This window comes from Calypte anna, chromosome 7 (genome assembly GCF_003957555.1).
Source record: "Calypte anna isolate BGI_N300 chromosome 7, bCalAnn1_v1.p, whole genome shotgun sequence".
In the NCBI taxonomy this organism is placed as follows: Eukaryota; Metazoa; Chordata; class Aves; order Apodiformes; family Trochilidae; genus Calypte; species Calypte anna.
The window spans coordinates 428,897-445,304 of NC_044253.1; the positions used below are offsets into that span (position 1 = coordinate 428,897).

General features: G+C 43.0%; 1 protein-coding gene across 4 annotated transcripts in view; it reads left to right on the forward strand.

Annotated features, from left to right (window-relative positions):
* ACVR1 (activin A receptor type 1) overlaps positions 1-16,408 on the forward strand; it is a 51,760-nt gene extending 35,352 nt beyond the window's left edge. For all 4 annotated transcript variants that reach the window (XM_030454052.1, XM_030454054.1, XM_030454053.1 and 1 more), the window contains 7 exons: positions 2,782-2,999; positions 4,620-4,719; positions 6,028-6,174; positions 7,933-8,208; positions 10,881-11,078; positions 14,157-14,287; positions 15,090-16,408. In XM_030454052.1, the coding sequence (XP_030309912.1) occupies positions 2,782-2,999; positions 4,620-4,719; positions 6,028-6,174; positions 7,933-8,208; positions 10,881-11,078; positions 14,157-14,287; positions 15,090-15,224 (1,205 nt within the window). In that variant the 3' untranslated portion in view covers positions 15,225-16,408. The remainder of the gene's footprint in view (positions 1-2,781; positions 3,000-4,619; positions 4,720-6,027; positions 6,175-7,932; positions 8,209-10,880; positions 11,079-14,156; positions 14,288-15,089) is intronic.

Genomic DNA, 16,408 nt, shown 5'->3' on the forward strand with positions numbered 1-16,408 from the left:
TTGGCCTTCTTGGCCACAAGGGCACATTGCTGGCTCATGGTCATCTTCTTGTCAACCAGGACCCCCAGGTCTCTTTCACCTACACTGCTCCCCAGCAGGTCAGCCCCCAACCTATACTGGGACATCTTGTTGTTCTTCCCCAAATGCAAAACTCTACACTTCCCCTTGTTGAATTTCATCATGTTTCTCTCTGCCCAACTCTCCAGCCTGTCTAAGTCTCTCTGAATGGCAGCACAGCCTTCCGGTGTGTCAGCCACTCCTCCCAGCTTAGTGTCATCAGCAAACTTGCTGAGGGTACACTCTATACCCTCATCCAAGTCGTTGATGAAGATATTGAACAACACCGGTCCCAGTACCGACCCCTGAGGGACTCCACTAGTCACACACCTCCAACCAGATTCTGCCCCATTAACTACAACTCTCTGACTCCTTCCTTTCAACCAGTTCCTGATCCACCTCACTACCTGATCACCAAACCCATACTTGATCAACTTATCTACAAGGATGCTGTGAGAGACGGTGTCAAATGCTTTACTGAAATCAAGATAAACCACATCTACCACTCTTCCATCATCTATCCACCTAGTAATTTCCTCATAGAAGGCTATGAGGTTAGTCAAACATGATTTACCCTTGATAAAACCATGCTGACTGCTCTTGATGACCCCCATGTCCTTGATATGCCTGGAGATAGTGACAAGAACAAGTTGTTCCATCACCTTTCCAGGGATGGAGGTGCGGCTGACCGGTCTATAGTTACCCGGGTCCTCCTTCTTGCCCTTCTTGTAGACTGGAGTGACATTTGCTATTCTCCAGTCCTCAGGCACCTCTCCTGTTACCCATGACTTACTGAAGATGATGGAGAGTTGCCTAGCAATGACCTCCGCCAGCTCCCTCAGCACCCTTGGATGCATTCCATCTGGACCCATCGACTTATGGATGTCCAGATTACTCAGCTGATCCCTAACCCAATCCTCATCTACTACGTCAAATTCCTTATCTATCTTGACTACTTCTGGGGCTAAATGAATCTGGGGCTCATGTGGAAACCCTGCAGGAGTAAAGACAGAGGCAAAGAAGGCATTCAGCACCTCTGCCTTCTTTATATCCTCTGTCACCAGGGCTCCCATCTCATCCCTTAGTGGGCCAATATTGCCTCTAGTGTTAGTTTTACTAGCTATGTATTTGAAAAAGCCCTTTCTATTATCCTTAACCTGACTTGCAAGGTTAAGTTCCAAGGAGGCCTTAGCTTTCCTAATTGCCTCCCTACATCCTCTGACGACAGTCCTGTATTCCTCCCAAGTGACCAGCCCCCCCTTCCATGATCTGTAGATTTTCCTTTTCCACTTAAGTTTTCCCAGCAGTTCCTTTTTTAACCATGCTGGTCTCCTAGCTCCCTTACTAGATTTCCTAACCATAGGGACGCTCTGCTCCTGTGCTTGCAAATAGTGGTCCTTGAATACTGACCAGCTATCTTGAGCCCCTTTATCTCTTAACGCCCTGTCCCATGGGATTTCTCTTAACAGTTGATTGAGGAGGCCAAAGTTTGCCCTGTGGAAGTCCAGGGTTTTGGTCCTACTGGGTATTCTGTTCCTTCCACACAGGATCCTGAACTCTACCATCTCATGATCACTGCAGCCAAGGCTGCCATTGACCACCACTGCTTCAACAAGGCCCTCCTTGTTGGTTAGTATAAGATCCAGCAGCGCTCCTCTTCTAGTTTGCTTGTCCACCATTTGCATTAAGAAGTTATCATCAATGCACTGGAGGAACTTCCTAGACTGTGAAAGGCTGGCTGTGTGAGTCAACCAGCAGATATCAGGGTAGTTAAAATCCCCCATGAGGACTAGGGACTGAAGTTGTGAGGCTGCTTTCAGCTGCCTGTAGAAGGCCTCATCAACCTCTTCGCCTTGATCAGGAGGTCTGTAGTAGACCCCCACAACTGTGTCACCCACACCAGCCTGCCCCTTAATTCTTACCCACAGACTTTCAACTTGCCCCTCATCAGCCCCTGCACAAAACTCAACACATTCTAGTTGCTCTCTCACATAAAGAGCAACTCCACCACCTCGCTTCCCCGCCCTATCTTTCCGAAAAAGCACATAACCATCCATGGCCACATTCCAGTCATGTGGCCTATCCCACCATGTCTCTGTTATCGCTACCAGATCATAACCCTTAGCCCGTACACTGACCTCTAACTCTTCTTGCTTATTCCCCATGCTGCGTGCATTAGCATACAGACATTTCAGGAAACAAACAGAGCACACTGGTGGGACTAAATCCTTCCTAGACCAACTGCCTTTGGGCCCTGGTTTGTTCTTCTTGTGTTTGTCCCTAACAGACCCAGTTTTCTCCCCTTCCCCCTTCACATCTAGTTTAAAGCTCTCTCAATGAGCCCTGCTAAGTCCTGCCCCAAAATCCTCTTCCCCCTCTGGGACAGGTGCATCCCACACAGTGGGTCCTTTCTTCTTTGTTCCCCCCTGGGAGCACAGATCTGGTGTCAGCAGGCTGAGGGACCAGAACTGCTGGGTGGGGTTGGAGTGCCCACTCAGGGCCAGGGCTGAGTGTTCCCCTGGGGGAGAGTGGGAAACCCACAGCAGCAGTGGGTTTGTTCTGAGGGGCCAGGCTTGTGGTGGCAGCTCCACAGGGAGCTGTCTGCCAAGGTCAGTGTTGGTGTCAGTGTGACTGGCTTTAAAGACTTTCTCTGGGAAGTAGCAAATTTATTTGCTTCTCTCTCTCTCTCTCTTTTTTTTTTTTTCCCCTTCTCTGCTTTCCAAGGGCAAACCTTTCAAGGAGAAGCTGCAGGTTACAGTGTGGAAACACTAATCATCGTTATACTGGCTCCAGTGATAGTGTTGATAGTTTTTTCTGCAGTAGCAGTGCTGATCATACGGAGAATACAGAAAAACCATATGGAGAGGCTCAATTCTAGAGATGCAGAATATGGCACAATTGAGGGACTCATTGCATCCAACGTTGGAGACAGCACGTTGGCAGTAAGTAACCTGTGTGCCTGGTGAAAATGTGGGTGAGCATCCTTCCCTTCCAGACTCACCCTTTTGGTACACTCCAATCATTAGTTTGTTTTTAATTAGCACACAGGCTTGGTTCTACATTACTGCTTTAAATCCGATGGTTTTGATGTGTTCACCTGAACTGGGCTGGTGTGCAGCTGCTTATCTGTCTTGAAGCACTGAGTTCCAGCTCTTATCTCTGATCTGTACAAGACCATTCCCATTCCATTTGCAAAGCCTTTTGCACTTCAAGTCATTTAATGTTACTTGGAAACAGTGATAAAGACTGAGAAGAAGAATAAATCAAAATTCTTTTTAAAAAGAAGTTGGGGAAGTTGCAAACTGTAAAAGCTTGCTCTAATGGAGCTGTTTTGTTCTCAGCTGTCAGCCCCTCTTAGCTTTACCTTGCAGTGCCTCTGATGTGCCTCTTGAATGCTGGTGGTGTAAAAAAAAAATAAAGGTAGTTCTTTTTTTCTAAATATTCATCTGAACAGTAAGTCTTTTGTAAATTCCAGATTTTTCTTCTCCATTGTGTGTTTTAAATAAATTAAATAATTGGTTTTGTTACAGATTAGATTAGTTTACATTTAGGATTAGTGTCCATAGTGTAGCAAATTCTTAAAGCCCTAAGCTTCCAAGTGGGGAACGTAAGAACTGTAACCTCTTCAAATCTTGTTTTTACAGTCTCTGCAGAGAAGTTTTGGTTTCCTTAAGGTTTTTTTTTCCCTCTGATAAAAGCAGGAAGGAAAATGAGCTCTGTTTGTATTGGAAAGCAGAAAAACAGTGCTGTCATTCTTAGATTATCTGTTTCTTCAGCACTTGTTAAAAAATTGTTGGGAGAAATGAGTTTTCATCAGATCTGGTTAAAGCCTGGTAGTGCAGATTTCTGTAAATACTAGAAAGTTGATTATGCTTTGGCTCTTTTATCCTATTTTCCTTTGATTAAAAAAATATCTTAGTAGTTCAGTGTTAATGTTTAGAACTAGTGCAGAAGTCCTAGCCATAAAAGTGGCTGGGTATTAGCACTTTGAAAGGCTAATAGGATTTTAACATTCAGTTAGAATCTCCCTCATGTTTTTTTATAAGCTTAGAGAGTTAGGTCAGGTTTATGTGCACTAAAAGTACTAAAAACTGATAAAAATGTTTAAGAAAGACGATTTATGGTGTGGGCAGTGGGGGTCATGGGCTGCTGTATTAAACAAAATGGTTTCTTTCTTAAATAAAATTATACTGTAATGCCAAATAAAAGAGAGAGTCATAATAAGAAATCTGAAAACAAAACCATTCTCAGGTTGTTTGCTCTTCCTTGTTGCGTGTAAACTTCCCAACAGAAAGTGGGAAGAGACTCCCCTCCAGTCTCTTCTGTGCATGGGATGTTCTTTGAAGGAGTAAAATCTTGCTAACAGCATTCTCTGTCCATGCCATGCAGTGATGGCAACAACATGTCTTGATCCTGAGTGATCAAATGCCATCACCACAGCCATCAGGGTGCCAGTGAGCTTTAACTCAGCCTGTCCTGCCAAGTGCTGTACCTTAGTGTATTCCAGCAAGGGGAAAAATGTAGTTTCTCATAGGTTCTAAACTTCTTTTTCCTTTGAACAGGATTTATTGGATCATTCCTGCACATCTGGAAGTGGTTCTGGGCTTCCTTTCTTGGTACAAAGGACAGTGGCTCGCCAGATCACACTTGTGGAGTGTGTAGGTTAGTGTGAATCTTGTCTGTGTTTAGTGCCAAGGCTTGGTAACAAATGCAGAGACAGTTTTCTCTCTTGTCCTCATTATCTGTTTTTCCTCAGTTGCTTGCATAACATCTGGAACTTTTCAGGGTTCCCATTGAAGAGCATACTTGGGTTTGGGAAGAGAAATGAAAAAACTCCTTTCAGATCTATGCAGAAGAAAGGGACAATTATCATCTATGCTTTATGATTTTAAAATTTTTTCTCTAGTAAGGGGACATGAAAAACACAAACTAGGCTTGTTTGGGTACCTTGTAAGCAAATAAACTATGTTTTTAGAAAAGCAAGCTCAATTGGAAGTTTGAAACTGTCAAACAAACATTTGTTCATTAAATGGTGTTTAATTAGAAAGCTCTAGAGTTAGAATAGGATCATCTGGATTTGAGATACCAAGTTGAAGCATCAAGCAAAGTGGCTACAGTGGCATTTTTAAAAAGTGTTTCTGTGCTGTTTGAGTGGAAACATGAATGTTTTGTAGATTACTTGCTCTGCAGTGTTGCTTTGGGACTGTGCAGGCAGTGGTGTATTGTTGCTGCTCTTTTCCCCCTAAAAGAGAGAATCTCTCTATAAATTTTTACCTAAAACTCTTCTGGGTCATTAGTTTTTTTAGGACTTTAGTATTAATTTTAAGAATCCATTAATTTTTGTCTTCAGCACATATATATATATTATTTATTAAGTGGTGCTAAATTTTAATTTAGCAATTTCAGGAAGCATTTGGGTCACAGTTATCCTGAGGCAGTCATTGACCATGGTGCCATAACAGCACTAAAGAGGTGAGGAAGGTGTGATAATGATTGATTCTATGAGGAGAAAAAAAAAAAGACATTTAAACGTTTTGTGCTGCTTCTTCAGTGATTTGAACTCTGAATGGGTTAACACTTTCCTGCAGTCACTACAAGTTTTAACTCATTAAGGGGTTAAGTCAAGCCCCAGACTTGGGGGACATCACAAAGAGATGAATCCATAGGGATACATCTCACCAGTGTTTCTGTGCTTCTGGATTTTGGGATGTATGGAGTAGGCACAAATGTTCACACCTGCATTAAATCCAGGTGTCCATCCTCTGGTGCTCTGCAGTTTCCCCTCATTAGAAGGTGTAGAATATGATATGCATGATGAGTGTGCAAGGGGTGATCTGTGTGCTCAGAGCTTGCAGTTGGAAGAAATGGGAAAAATCTGTGACAGGGAAGCATGGCAGGAATGTAAAAGCAGTAAAAAGTGTATGCAGCACCAAAGTCCATCAGTGAGAAGTTTGTGCTTTTCCCACACAGGAAAGGGCCGCTATGGAGAGGTCTGGAGAGGTCAGTGGCAAGGAGAAAATGTTGCTGTGAAGATCTTCTCTTCTAGGGATGAAAAATCCTGGTTCAGGGAAACTGAATTGTACAACACTGTATTGCTGCGGCATGAAAATATTTTAGGTAAGTGGAACAAGCGTATTTCTGTTTTAGTGCAGCTGGAGTAAAGGTGAGTTAACTGAACAGTTCACTTGCAAAGCACTGCAGGTTTTGATGGCTGCAATCTGTGAGATTAGGATTTTGTGTTTATGATGAAAAGTCGAAGGGTAATTTTAAGAGGGAGACTTGCAGGATGGTGCTGAAGTCTGAGTCTCAGCTGGAGAAAGCGTTGTAGCAATCATGAATCATTGTCCTCCTGCAGAAATATTCTAGCAAGAAGCAGTCAGCTACATTAATCAGTTGTTGGCAGCACAGTGTGTAGAGAGGAGTGGAGGTGGTGCAGACCAGCAGGCTAAGAATTTGGCCTTGCAGCCTGTGTTGCAGGGCAGCCAAATGGCAGAAGAGGATTGCACATTGTGTTAGCTCGAGAAGTTCTGGTAGTGTAGGGCTTTTTATAGCTTTACTTTACCAGGGAAGAATGGAGAAAAGGTGAGAAGTTTGTAATGAGATTTAAATATTTCAATACACTGTGCCTGAATAGACTGCAGTATTAACCCATTATTTTCTTGTTTAACTGTTCTCCTCAAATTAACCTCTTTTGGTGTTTAAACTTCAGCTATAGTTGTCCCTTTATGATGTATCTCATTTCCCTGTAAAACAAATGTATGATGGTTTTGAATCTTCTGCATCCCTTGTACCTTCCTGTACACATCCCTGTGTGCCTAGCTCTGAGAACTTAGAAAATGTCTGAAAACTTAGCAAATTAGGTTGTGAGCCATGGTTGAAGTTTGGGCATCCCTTTTGATTCCCCCTAGAAGTGACCTTCTCTCACTGATGTGCCACCTTTCAGGTAAAAGCCAGCAGGATGTTTTCTGTGTGCTGACATTACCTCACCCACAATCTGTCTGTTGCCAATCAGTTTACTTGAGCTCCTTGTTCTTTGTTTCCTGTCAGAGAATATTCCTTGGCTTTATAGCTCACCCTGCTAGACATTCGTCTAATGTTTCCTGAAGCGGTTTCTTTGTTACTAGAAAAAGCATTTGGTGGCCTCCAGAAAAGTGAATTATTGAACTTTCCTTCCCAAGAGAGAAAGTATCTTGGCTGAAATTACATTACACATTTCCCATGCTCCTCTGTCTGGGTTTAGTCTTTCTTGATAACTGTCAAATTTGTTGGCTATTTTATAGAATTTTTTTAAGATGTGATATTAAACAATATCACAGATTACAAAAGTGTCACATTGTGCAGAAATCTGACTTCAGGAGATGAAGTAGTGGGTGTTCTTTCTGTCATATTTGGGCTTTTAATAAACATGATTTGTTTTTCTGGCTTGAGAATAAAACTTCAGTTCTTCCCAGCTGAAGATGTTGAGGTCAACAGTGTGGTGATCCAGAGTAAGTTCAGAGGCAGCAGAAAGAGCCGCCCCTGAATTTTGGGTTTATTTTTAAGACGAGACATTATTGACAGCAGTTCTTGAGGTTCATACATTTCAAACAGACATTTTTCTCTCTATGGTCCTAAGAAGTTGTTGTGTTTGATGTGACTGACAAAACACACAAATCCATTTTTGTGGATAGACTTGTAGTTCAGTTATATGTCCAGAATATGTCAACTCTTGCCATCATGGTAAACCTGCAGTCTGTTTTCAGTGCAGCACAGCTGTGGAAAAGTTTTAATTAGACTGTGAGAGGGGCCTAGGAATAGTGGTTCTTGGAGAGGAGTCTTGAAGAAGCTCTGTCGCTTCATTTCATTGTTTCTCCTTTTCCTTTCTTCTCTTTCTAGGTTTTATTGCATCTGATATGACTTCCAGGAACTCCAGCACCCAGCTGTGGCTGATCACCCACTACCATGAGATGGGCTCTCTGTATGACTACCTGCAGCTCACCACCCTGGACACGGTCAGCTGCCTGCGCATCGTCCTCTCCATAGCCAGTGGGCTGGCACATTTGCACATTGAGATCTTTGGCACCCAGGGGAAGCCAGCCATCTCCCACAGGGACCTGAAGAGCAAAAACATCCTCGTCAAGAAGAACGGACAGTGCTGCATAGCAGATCTAGGTGGGACATTCCGTGCTGGTGTGCTCGGTGTGTTGGGCAGCATGTAAACGTGTTGGGTAACTCCAGCCGGGGAAGTTTTAGGGGAACTTCCCTTCAGATAACCCTCCCACGAGGTGCTGTCACCCTGGAGGTTCACGACATCCACTAGGTGGCACTTAGAGCTCACAAATGTCACTGCTGCGGAGGGGACAGTGCAGCCTCTGCCTGCAGGGGCCAAGCTGACATTTGGGGCCTTTCCTTGGGCTCTGTTGTTAAATTCCAGTCACAGATCCCCAAAGGCAATAGCTGTTGGCCTTCAGCTCGGTTCTGCATCAATGAATGTCCTGCCACTTGCAGTCAGAGAACTAAGCACTCTCTGTTCATGCTGTGTGGGTCCATCTATCTTGAGTCTTTAGCCAGATAACTCAGAATGCCCCAAACTGGGTCCCCTGTGACCAGCTGGCTTTAGGCTTTAAGCTGGTAGAGTGCTGAGGAACAGTTACAACAGTTTGGCTTGTTCACACCTCAGGGGCACATCTGACAATATTTTTTTTCTTTGAAGAGAAGGGAGAAAATAGCAGTAGAACAATAGTGTTGGGGATTATTGTCTAGACAAAGAGTGTATTTGGGGATGGGGTTTTTTTCCATAAAAATTGCACTGTGTAGTTCCTACTGCTTTTGCCTGAGGGACATGAGATACAGGGCTTCTTTTGGTGGTAAAATACCTGTTGTATAAATTGTGAGATCCTCTGGCATGTTCTTCATTTTTTCCTTATCTATAAAGGAGACTTACCAAAGAGTTTGTCACTTCTGCCATATAGCCATGCCCTGTTTTTCTGTATAGCTTTGTCATTTTTTTCTCCCTCTGGTCTCCTCTGTTTGAACATGAGCACCAAACATTAAAAGTGGCACTTAGAGACTGGTGAGTATGTGTAGGTGGAAGGAGTCCCTGCAGCTGTGCTGGGCTTGGGTTCTATTGATCACACCAGGTTCTGGACTTGTGATGTGCCTGTTAAGAATAGGGGTCAGCTCTGAAAGAGGAATAAAATCCCTCTTCTTCCTCTTGAGTGTTAATGGCTGTCTGAAACAAACACTGGTCTTTGTAAGGAAGGTGCAGGAAGTGCTAACAAAATGAATTTGCTCCATTTTTGTTTCTAACAGATACTCCAGTCTGTTCAATCCGTTTTTATTCCTGTCAAGATTTTTTTCAGAGCTTCTCTGTCAGCATTTATGCCCCCTTAAATTAAATGTGAGTTGGTATCTCCTGAGGTGAAGCAGTGCAGGATCTGGATGCCACCATGATGAGAACCTGATTACAACATTGCTGTCCCCTGACCTGATTGCAACACTTTCTTAGTTTGTAACGTGCTGGATGCTGACTTGCATCCCTCAGCCTTAAACCTTTGACCTGTCAATCTACTGAGTCTGTTTGGCCCAATTTGGATGCAGTATTAAGATTTTTATCAAAGAGTTCTCCAAAGTCTTGACATCTCCAGAATTTGCCAAGAAATTTGTTTTCTAACCTTTGTTTCCAGTGTGCAAGGTTTTTTAAAATATTATAATATGTATATATTGTATTAATTGAAATTAATAGAAATACAAATACAAAAAAGTGTGTAAGTGTGTGCATATGTATGTATATACATATAGATACATACAACAAATATTTTTATCTGGAAAACAGACTTTCCAGATTGTCGTCTCAGCAGTTATGGGAGTAGTAGATGGTATCTTTCTAGAAGTGCCATTAGCATTTTCTGAGCAACTTGAAAGAACTTGCAGCAGATTTTAGTGGCAGAAAATGTTTTCTGCATTTTTATTATGGTGAAGAATTGACCATTTTTTGGAAAGAAAAAAAATGTTTAAGTTAATTTTTTGCAGGACAGAGTTAAAAAGCTTTTTAAGTTTCATCTAAAATAACCTCATGTTAAATGTGAATGGTATATGTTGTTCTTACAGGAGTTGCTGAGGCAATTAGGGAGTCTTCTATTGCTTAGTTACGTCATGCACCTGTTGCTGTTCAATTTGCAGTGCTCTCTGTTTACCATGGCAATATGAGTACTCTGTGTTTCCAAATTTGCAGTAATTTAGTCCCTCACGTAATGTTCTTTGCTTAAATGTTTAGTAATTAGTAGAAACCAGGTAGAGTGGTTTTGACTGAGTCATTTTAGATCAGCTTGATGATGTTTATTTTTCAAGATACTGCAAATATGGTGGTTTTTTTATTTTCCAGCTTTATTTTCTAACTTGTGTACATCCATCACGCAGTGTTTTTCTTCTCTCTTCACCACAGTTCAGATATATCCACCTACCCAAAAGCTCTATAAATAAATTTGAGCACTATGTAAAATTGTTTTCTTGTAAGAAAGATGCTTGGCCTTCCGTGTATCCGTGCCTGGAGCGCTGGTGACATCCAGTGGCTGCAGAACACTTAATGACAACGTTTTGCAACAGAGCAATAACGTGCTTAATGGTGATCCTGGAGGAGATAATTGGTCTCAGTCTATGGACACAGTGGCTGTTCTTGATAGGAAATCTGGAGCTGACCCAGTTGGCCTTTGGACAGTTGGACTCTCAGCTCCTTCTTTTTCAGCAAGTGTCTGGGGGGTGTCACTGCTCACATCTCATTTCCAGTGTGTGCTGCTGCAGTTTCAGAGGGGACTAACAGTGGTGTGGTGTTTTCTGTCCTCCAGGCCTTGCAGTCATGCACTCCCAAAGCACCAACCAGCTGGATGTGGGGAACAACCCCCGCGTGGGCACCAAGCGCTACATGGCTCCAGAGGTGCTGGATGAAACCATCCAGGCAGACTGCTTCGACTCCTATAAAAGGGTGGACATCTGGGCTTTTGGGCTGGTCCTCTGGGAGGTAGCTAGGCGTATGGTTAGCAATGGTAAGTGTCTGGGACTCCTCTCCTTGCTTCTAGAAGAATTCAGATAATTCGTAGCGAAGCAGCTGCTGCCAGAATACACCGGATGCACAGTAAAATGTTCCCAGATAGATCCAAAGTACTTTGATTTCTGCCACTTTGCTGCCTGAGTTGAAGTTGTTGTATATAAAAATACCAAGTCTCACCTAGTTATCTCTTGCAATGAAAGATCCAGAAAATGGGACCTATTATTTAAATATTCTGGTGCTGAAGTTTTGATACGGGTGTGTTGCTGCAGTAGCTGCAGCTGACAGACAGACAGCTTACCTGAGCGACATTCAAACTGCTGGGCTTGGATTGTGCTGGGCTGCAGACCTGCCAGAGATGACAGCTTTACTGGATCAGGAATTTAGGCTGAGCTCTGCCACCATGGAGACACTTTTCCCAGTAGTACAGACACACTGGTCATGAAGTTGTGCATTGAAGGTGGTGGTGATACTAATTCCACAGTACCTGATTCCAGCTGCTCAGGGTTTCTCCCTGTTGCCATGAGTAATTAGATTTCCTTGCACTTATTTGAAACAGGGAACGTTTTCTCTCAAATCCAAGTGTTCAGCTGTGTGGAAATCATTACTTCGTGGGGTGGTCACTCAGATAATCCCCTCTGATTTATAGGCAGACTGGCACTGGGAGTGAGCAGGCTGAGGTCGTGTGCTCCTGTGGACTGGGTGGTGTGTCCTGGGTGGGCAAGAGGCACTGGTCAGCTGTGTCTGCTGGACAGTTCTGCTGCTGCCCCACACTGATGGACATTTCTTATCTCATTTACTGGGGGGAAACAGAGTCTATCCCAGTGAGTCAGACAGTTCATGGAGACACTGGAGTTGTTGTTATCTGATTAAGTCTGATACTGTTAATTTTTATTTTTAATGTTTATTTTTAATTTTTAATTTTTTTTCTTAAACTTACCTAATGGGCCTCAATGTGACACAGTGATTCTCAGAACTCTTCTGTTCTGGCTCAGTCTAAGGTAGAAAATATGGTAGTAATTGCTTTTGCCACAGCCAAGAGAACTTGTGTATCATCTTAGTGTTGTAGGAGGAGCCACTCAGCATTTTTTTCTGTACATGAAAAATGTGATTAACGCCCCCAAATCAGTATTTTTCTCTCTTCAAATAGGCCAGTTCCCTGTGTGGTGGATGTTCAGTGCTTTTGCATGTGCTCCCTTCCAGTGCACGATGCCTTGCTGCCTCTTTCCTTCCCTGGTGCCTGGCACTTCCAGTCCTGTTCCTTGTGAACCTTCACGATCACTCCTGGTGCTGTGCTCTCCTTCACTTCTGACACCAGTGCCAGAAGCTCAAAGTGTCTGCTCAGAGCCACCCCTGGTCCCTCTGCAGGCTGCGGCTGCTGCTCGGGTGTCTGTGCAGCTCTTTGCACTGGATTCCTGTGGACACAGGACAGGCTGACACTAAAGTAATGAGAAATAAAGGTGAAAGAACCCTGATGAGTGTGAGTTCAGTCGATGTGAGCAGCCAGCAGCCAGCAGCCCCAAGGAGGGGAAGCACAAAATATTGTAAATTACAGCAATTGTGTTAAAACTGCTCAGAACAGGGGGAGCTGCAGGCAGTGCTGAGCATCCCTGGGGTGTCCCTGGTGGCCCCGGGCAGTGGGTGAGGGCACCTCTGCCACAGGTCAGAGCAGCTCTGCTGGCTGGACAGGCTGGCACAGAGGTGAGGGGTCTGGCTGGGGCTCTGCTGAGCTCTCCTGGGCCCAGAACACTTGGCTGGGTCCATCTGAGTGCTCTCAGGCTTGGCTGGAGGGAAGGCTGGAGCCAGCTCATTGCATATTTATTACTGTGTGTCTTCTCTGAAGTAGCCAGTCACATCCTCTGTACTGGGGAAGGACCACCTGAGAACAGTCAATTAGAGCCAGACGCTCTTTACAAAGATGTAGCCACGTCTTTGAACTGTCCTGCTGTTTTCTGAAGGAGTTCTAATGTCCTGAAGAGCCTTTTCCTTTCCAACTAGTCATCACAGATTGGGATTTACAGATTTTTACAGAGGATCCATGGGATTTTGATCTTCAGTACAAGAAAACTAAATCCCAACCACTGCAGCAAAGTTTGAGAACCTCTTTTCAACTTCAGTATATCCAAAGAACAGAAATTTTCCTCCATTCTTCTTCATGTCTGTCTGGCTGTGGGACAGCTGCCAGTCAGCTAAGAAGCAGATTTCAGATTGTTCTGCCCATGTTTCTACCATTCACAGAGGCCTCACTTGCTCAGTGTTTTTCCAAGCTGCTGTCCCAGATGCCTCTCACTGGACACCAGTTTTTTAATTAGCTGCTGAAGAAAGCTGAGCTCTCTATAGGTTCATTTGTGAGCTTAACCACTGATGAAACAGCAGTGCTGCATGCTGTGGAGAGGAGGTGAAAGGCTGTTCAGCCTGCCAGTTCTGTGTAAGCTGGGTCACAAGCTGTGAGAACACACACACACAGACTCATTTTTCACTGAAGAATCCTAGAAGATGCATTCAGCCACTGGGTGCCACAACCTTTCAGGTGTTTGGCTTTGTGCTGGCAGTTATCTTATGTATATCACAGTTTTAATAACAAGAATTAAAATTATTTGAAGTGCCAGCTTGAGGGTCAATAGATGCTGAGATTCCTATTGGGCCCCTTCATGAAATGATCATGAAATGATCATGAAATGATGTGAAGTGTGTGGTAAGCCTTTTAAAAACCACAGTGCAGACCTTACTTTTTTTCCATTAGCTAGCAGGAATCTCAGTTTTGTGGTAGTTAGTAAAGCTCCACACGTTATATATAAAAGGTGGCCTTTCAGAAAGTCAGTGTTCCTTGTCATCTCATCTCAAGCATCTACAACATGTATGTAGTTCTTATTTAATGTAATGGTAATCTGTGCCAATTAACATTTCCTCTGCTGGCAAGTGCAATTCTGTTGAACGGCTGCTTGACTCTGTGGTGTTACTTTTTAAAACGTTTTGGTGCTTCTTAGCCATATCACCTGTTCTCTCTTCCTGTGCAGAAATGCAGTTGCACTGTTATGGTCATTAAGTAGTGTCTGTCCTCTTTGTGCCTCACTAGGTATTGTGGAAGACTACAAACCACCATTTTACGACCTGGTTCCAAACGATCCCAGTTTTGAAGACATGAGGAAGGTGGTCTGTGTAGATCAGCAAAGACCCAACATTCCCAACAGATGGTTCTCAGACCCTGTAAGTGGGTGCTCCTGGGGGTTGTCTGCAGGAGACAGGAGCTGACCTGTCCTCTTGTGAAATAGTATGGATGTTATTTTCAGTTATCACTTGGAACTGAAATGCTCTCAGGGATACCTGTCAGGAGTATTGCCCATGCTGATTCCAGAAGGTGTGGACCTTCCTCTTGGGGCAGGAACAAAGCACTATGAGCAAACTTAAGATTATAAAGTCAGAGCTGCTCACGGATGAGCCTTTTCATAGCACGATTTAACAGTAACTATGTTAAAACTGTTCACCAGCTGGTTTGCTCCCTAGTACTGGAGCTGTGAAGGTTGGTTTGAATCTGTATGGCTGGTGTGTGCCAGCAAGGGTGAGAGCTTTTGGCTGTAGAGCTGTGCTGCTGCACCAGCCAGCTGTGAATCCAGCTGTTCAAACCTCTGCTGGACAAGAGGAAATGGCAGGCAGGAAATCTGCACCTCCTCTGGCTTCCTTCCTTGAGTCAGTTTGTTGAAAAGAGATCGTGTGGAGCATTTTCTTAATTAGAAAAAACAAAAACTTGATTGTATAAATTTACGCTAGGTTGTCACTCTAGGAAGCTCCTTGTCTGGTTATTCTCTTGGTTTAACCAGTTTATCAAACCTGAGGGTTTTTTTCTTAGCTCGTGCATTTGGCGTACAGCAGTGAACTCTCTGTAGGCTCTGAAAATTGGGTATTAATAGGGCAATAAAAACTTCTTGTGTTAGTGCTTGACCCAGCCGGGTGCTTTCTTGCCTGTTGGTTTGTGTCCTTACACACATTTTGTTTTCTGTTCCTTCCCCAGACACTGACATCTCTTGCCAAGCTGATGAAAGAATGCTGGTACCAGAACCCCTCAGCCAGACTAACAGCCCTGCGAATCAAAAAGACTTTGACCAAAATTGATAATTCCTTAGATAAACTGAAAGCTGACTGCTGACCTTCTTCTCGTGGTGCTCTCCTGATAGGAAGGCATTTGTCTGGCTCAGAAGCAGCCTGCCCAGAGGGTTTTTACCAGTGGTCCCCATGTGGCTGCTCACAGAGGCAGAGCTGGTACCGAGCCGTCTGTCTGGGAGACATCGGAACCGTGTGGACTTTGCTCAGTGACTACAGTGGGCATTTCACAAATGGTCAAGCTGTAAAGACTCATGCTGGATGTACTGTTGCAAAGGTAGTGGCCTGAAGGAAGACAGAGAAATCCTAAGACAAGATCAGGGCATTAAATAATGGCTTTGAACAGCTTTTTTCTTTTTTTCCTTTTTTTTTTTTTTTTTTTTTCCCTCCATTTTTTTTTTTTTTTTTTTCCTTTTCTTTTTTTTTTTTTTTTTTTTTTTTTTCTCCTTATCCCTCCCAGGGTGAACACATGGAAGTGGTAAATTTTAATCAGCAATATTGCCTGTGCTTCTCTTCTTTATTGCACTAGGAATTCTTTGCATTCCTTACTTGCACTGTCACTGTTAATTTTAATGACATGACTTGCCAAAAATATGATTGGCTGTATACTACATTGATCTATGCCTGAATAATAGGAAATGAATTTGGTAAACTGAAAATGTAACTGTCAGATTTTAGCTGCATTTTACATGTGTACTGATGTTTACAATAATGCTGAACATTAGGAATTTCTCGTTTATACAAAACTTGCAAATTATTTATTACTAGTGCACTTGCCAGTTTTTTAAACTGTAAAATAAGTGCATAAAGTTAAAGCTTATTTTTGTGGCCTCTTTCATGATTTCTTACACAGATGTTTTTGTAACACTATAACCTGAAACATAAATTGTTTTCTGTATTATCATATTACAACTCGATAGTCACATTTTAAGTGCTTCACATTTGTAGGTGTGTGGTCTGTAACATATTTTCAGTTCAGATATGGAACATATATATAGCCATTACCCACACAACATTGTGTCTAGTATCTTACTGATCTAGAAAAGGAAAGCAATGGAGGAATTAACTAGAATTTTAGGTCATGAATGCTGTGGGGAAAATGCATTTTATTTCTTCTAAGCTACATAATATGCATTTAAACTCTGCCAGAAAAATAACTATTTTGTTTTAATCTACTTTTTCTATTTAGTAGTTATTTGTATAAATTAAATAGAATGTTTTCAAGTCAAA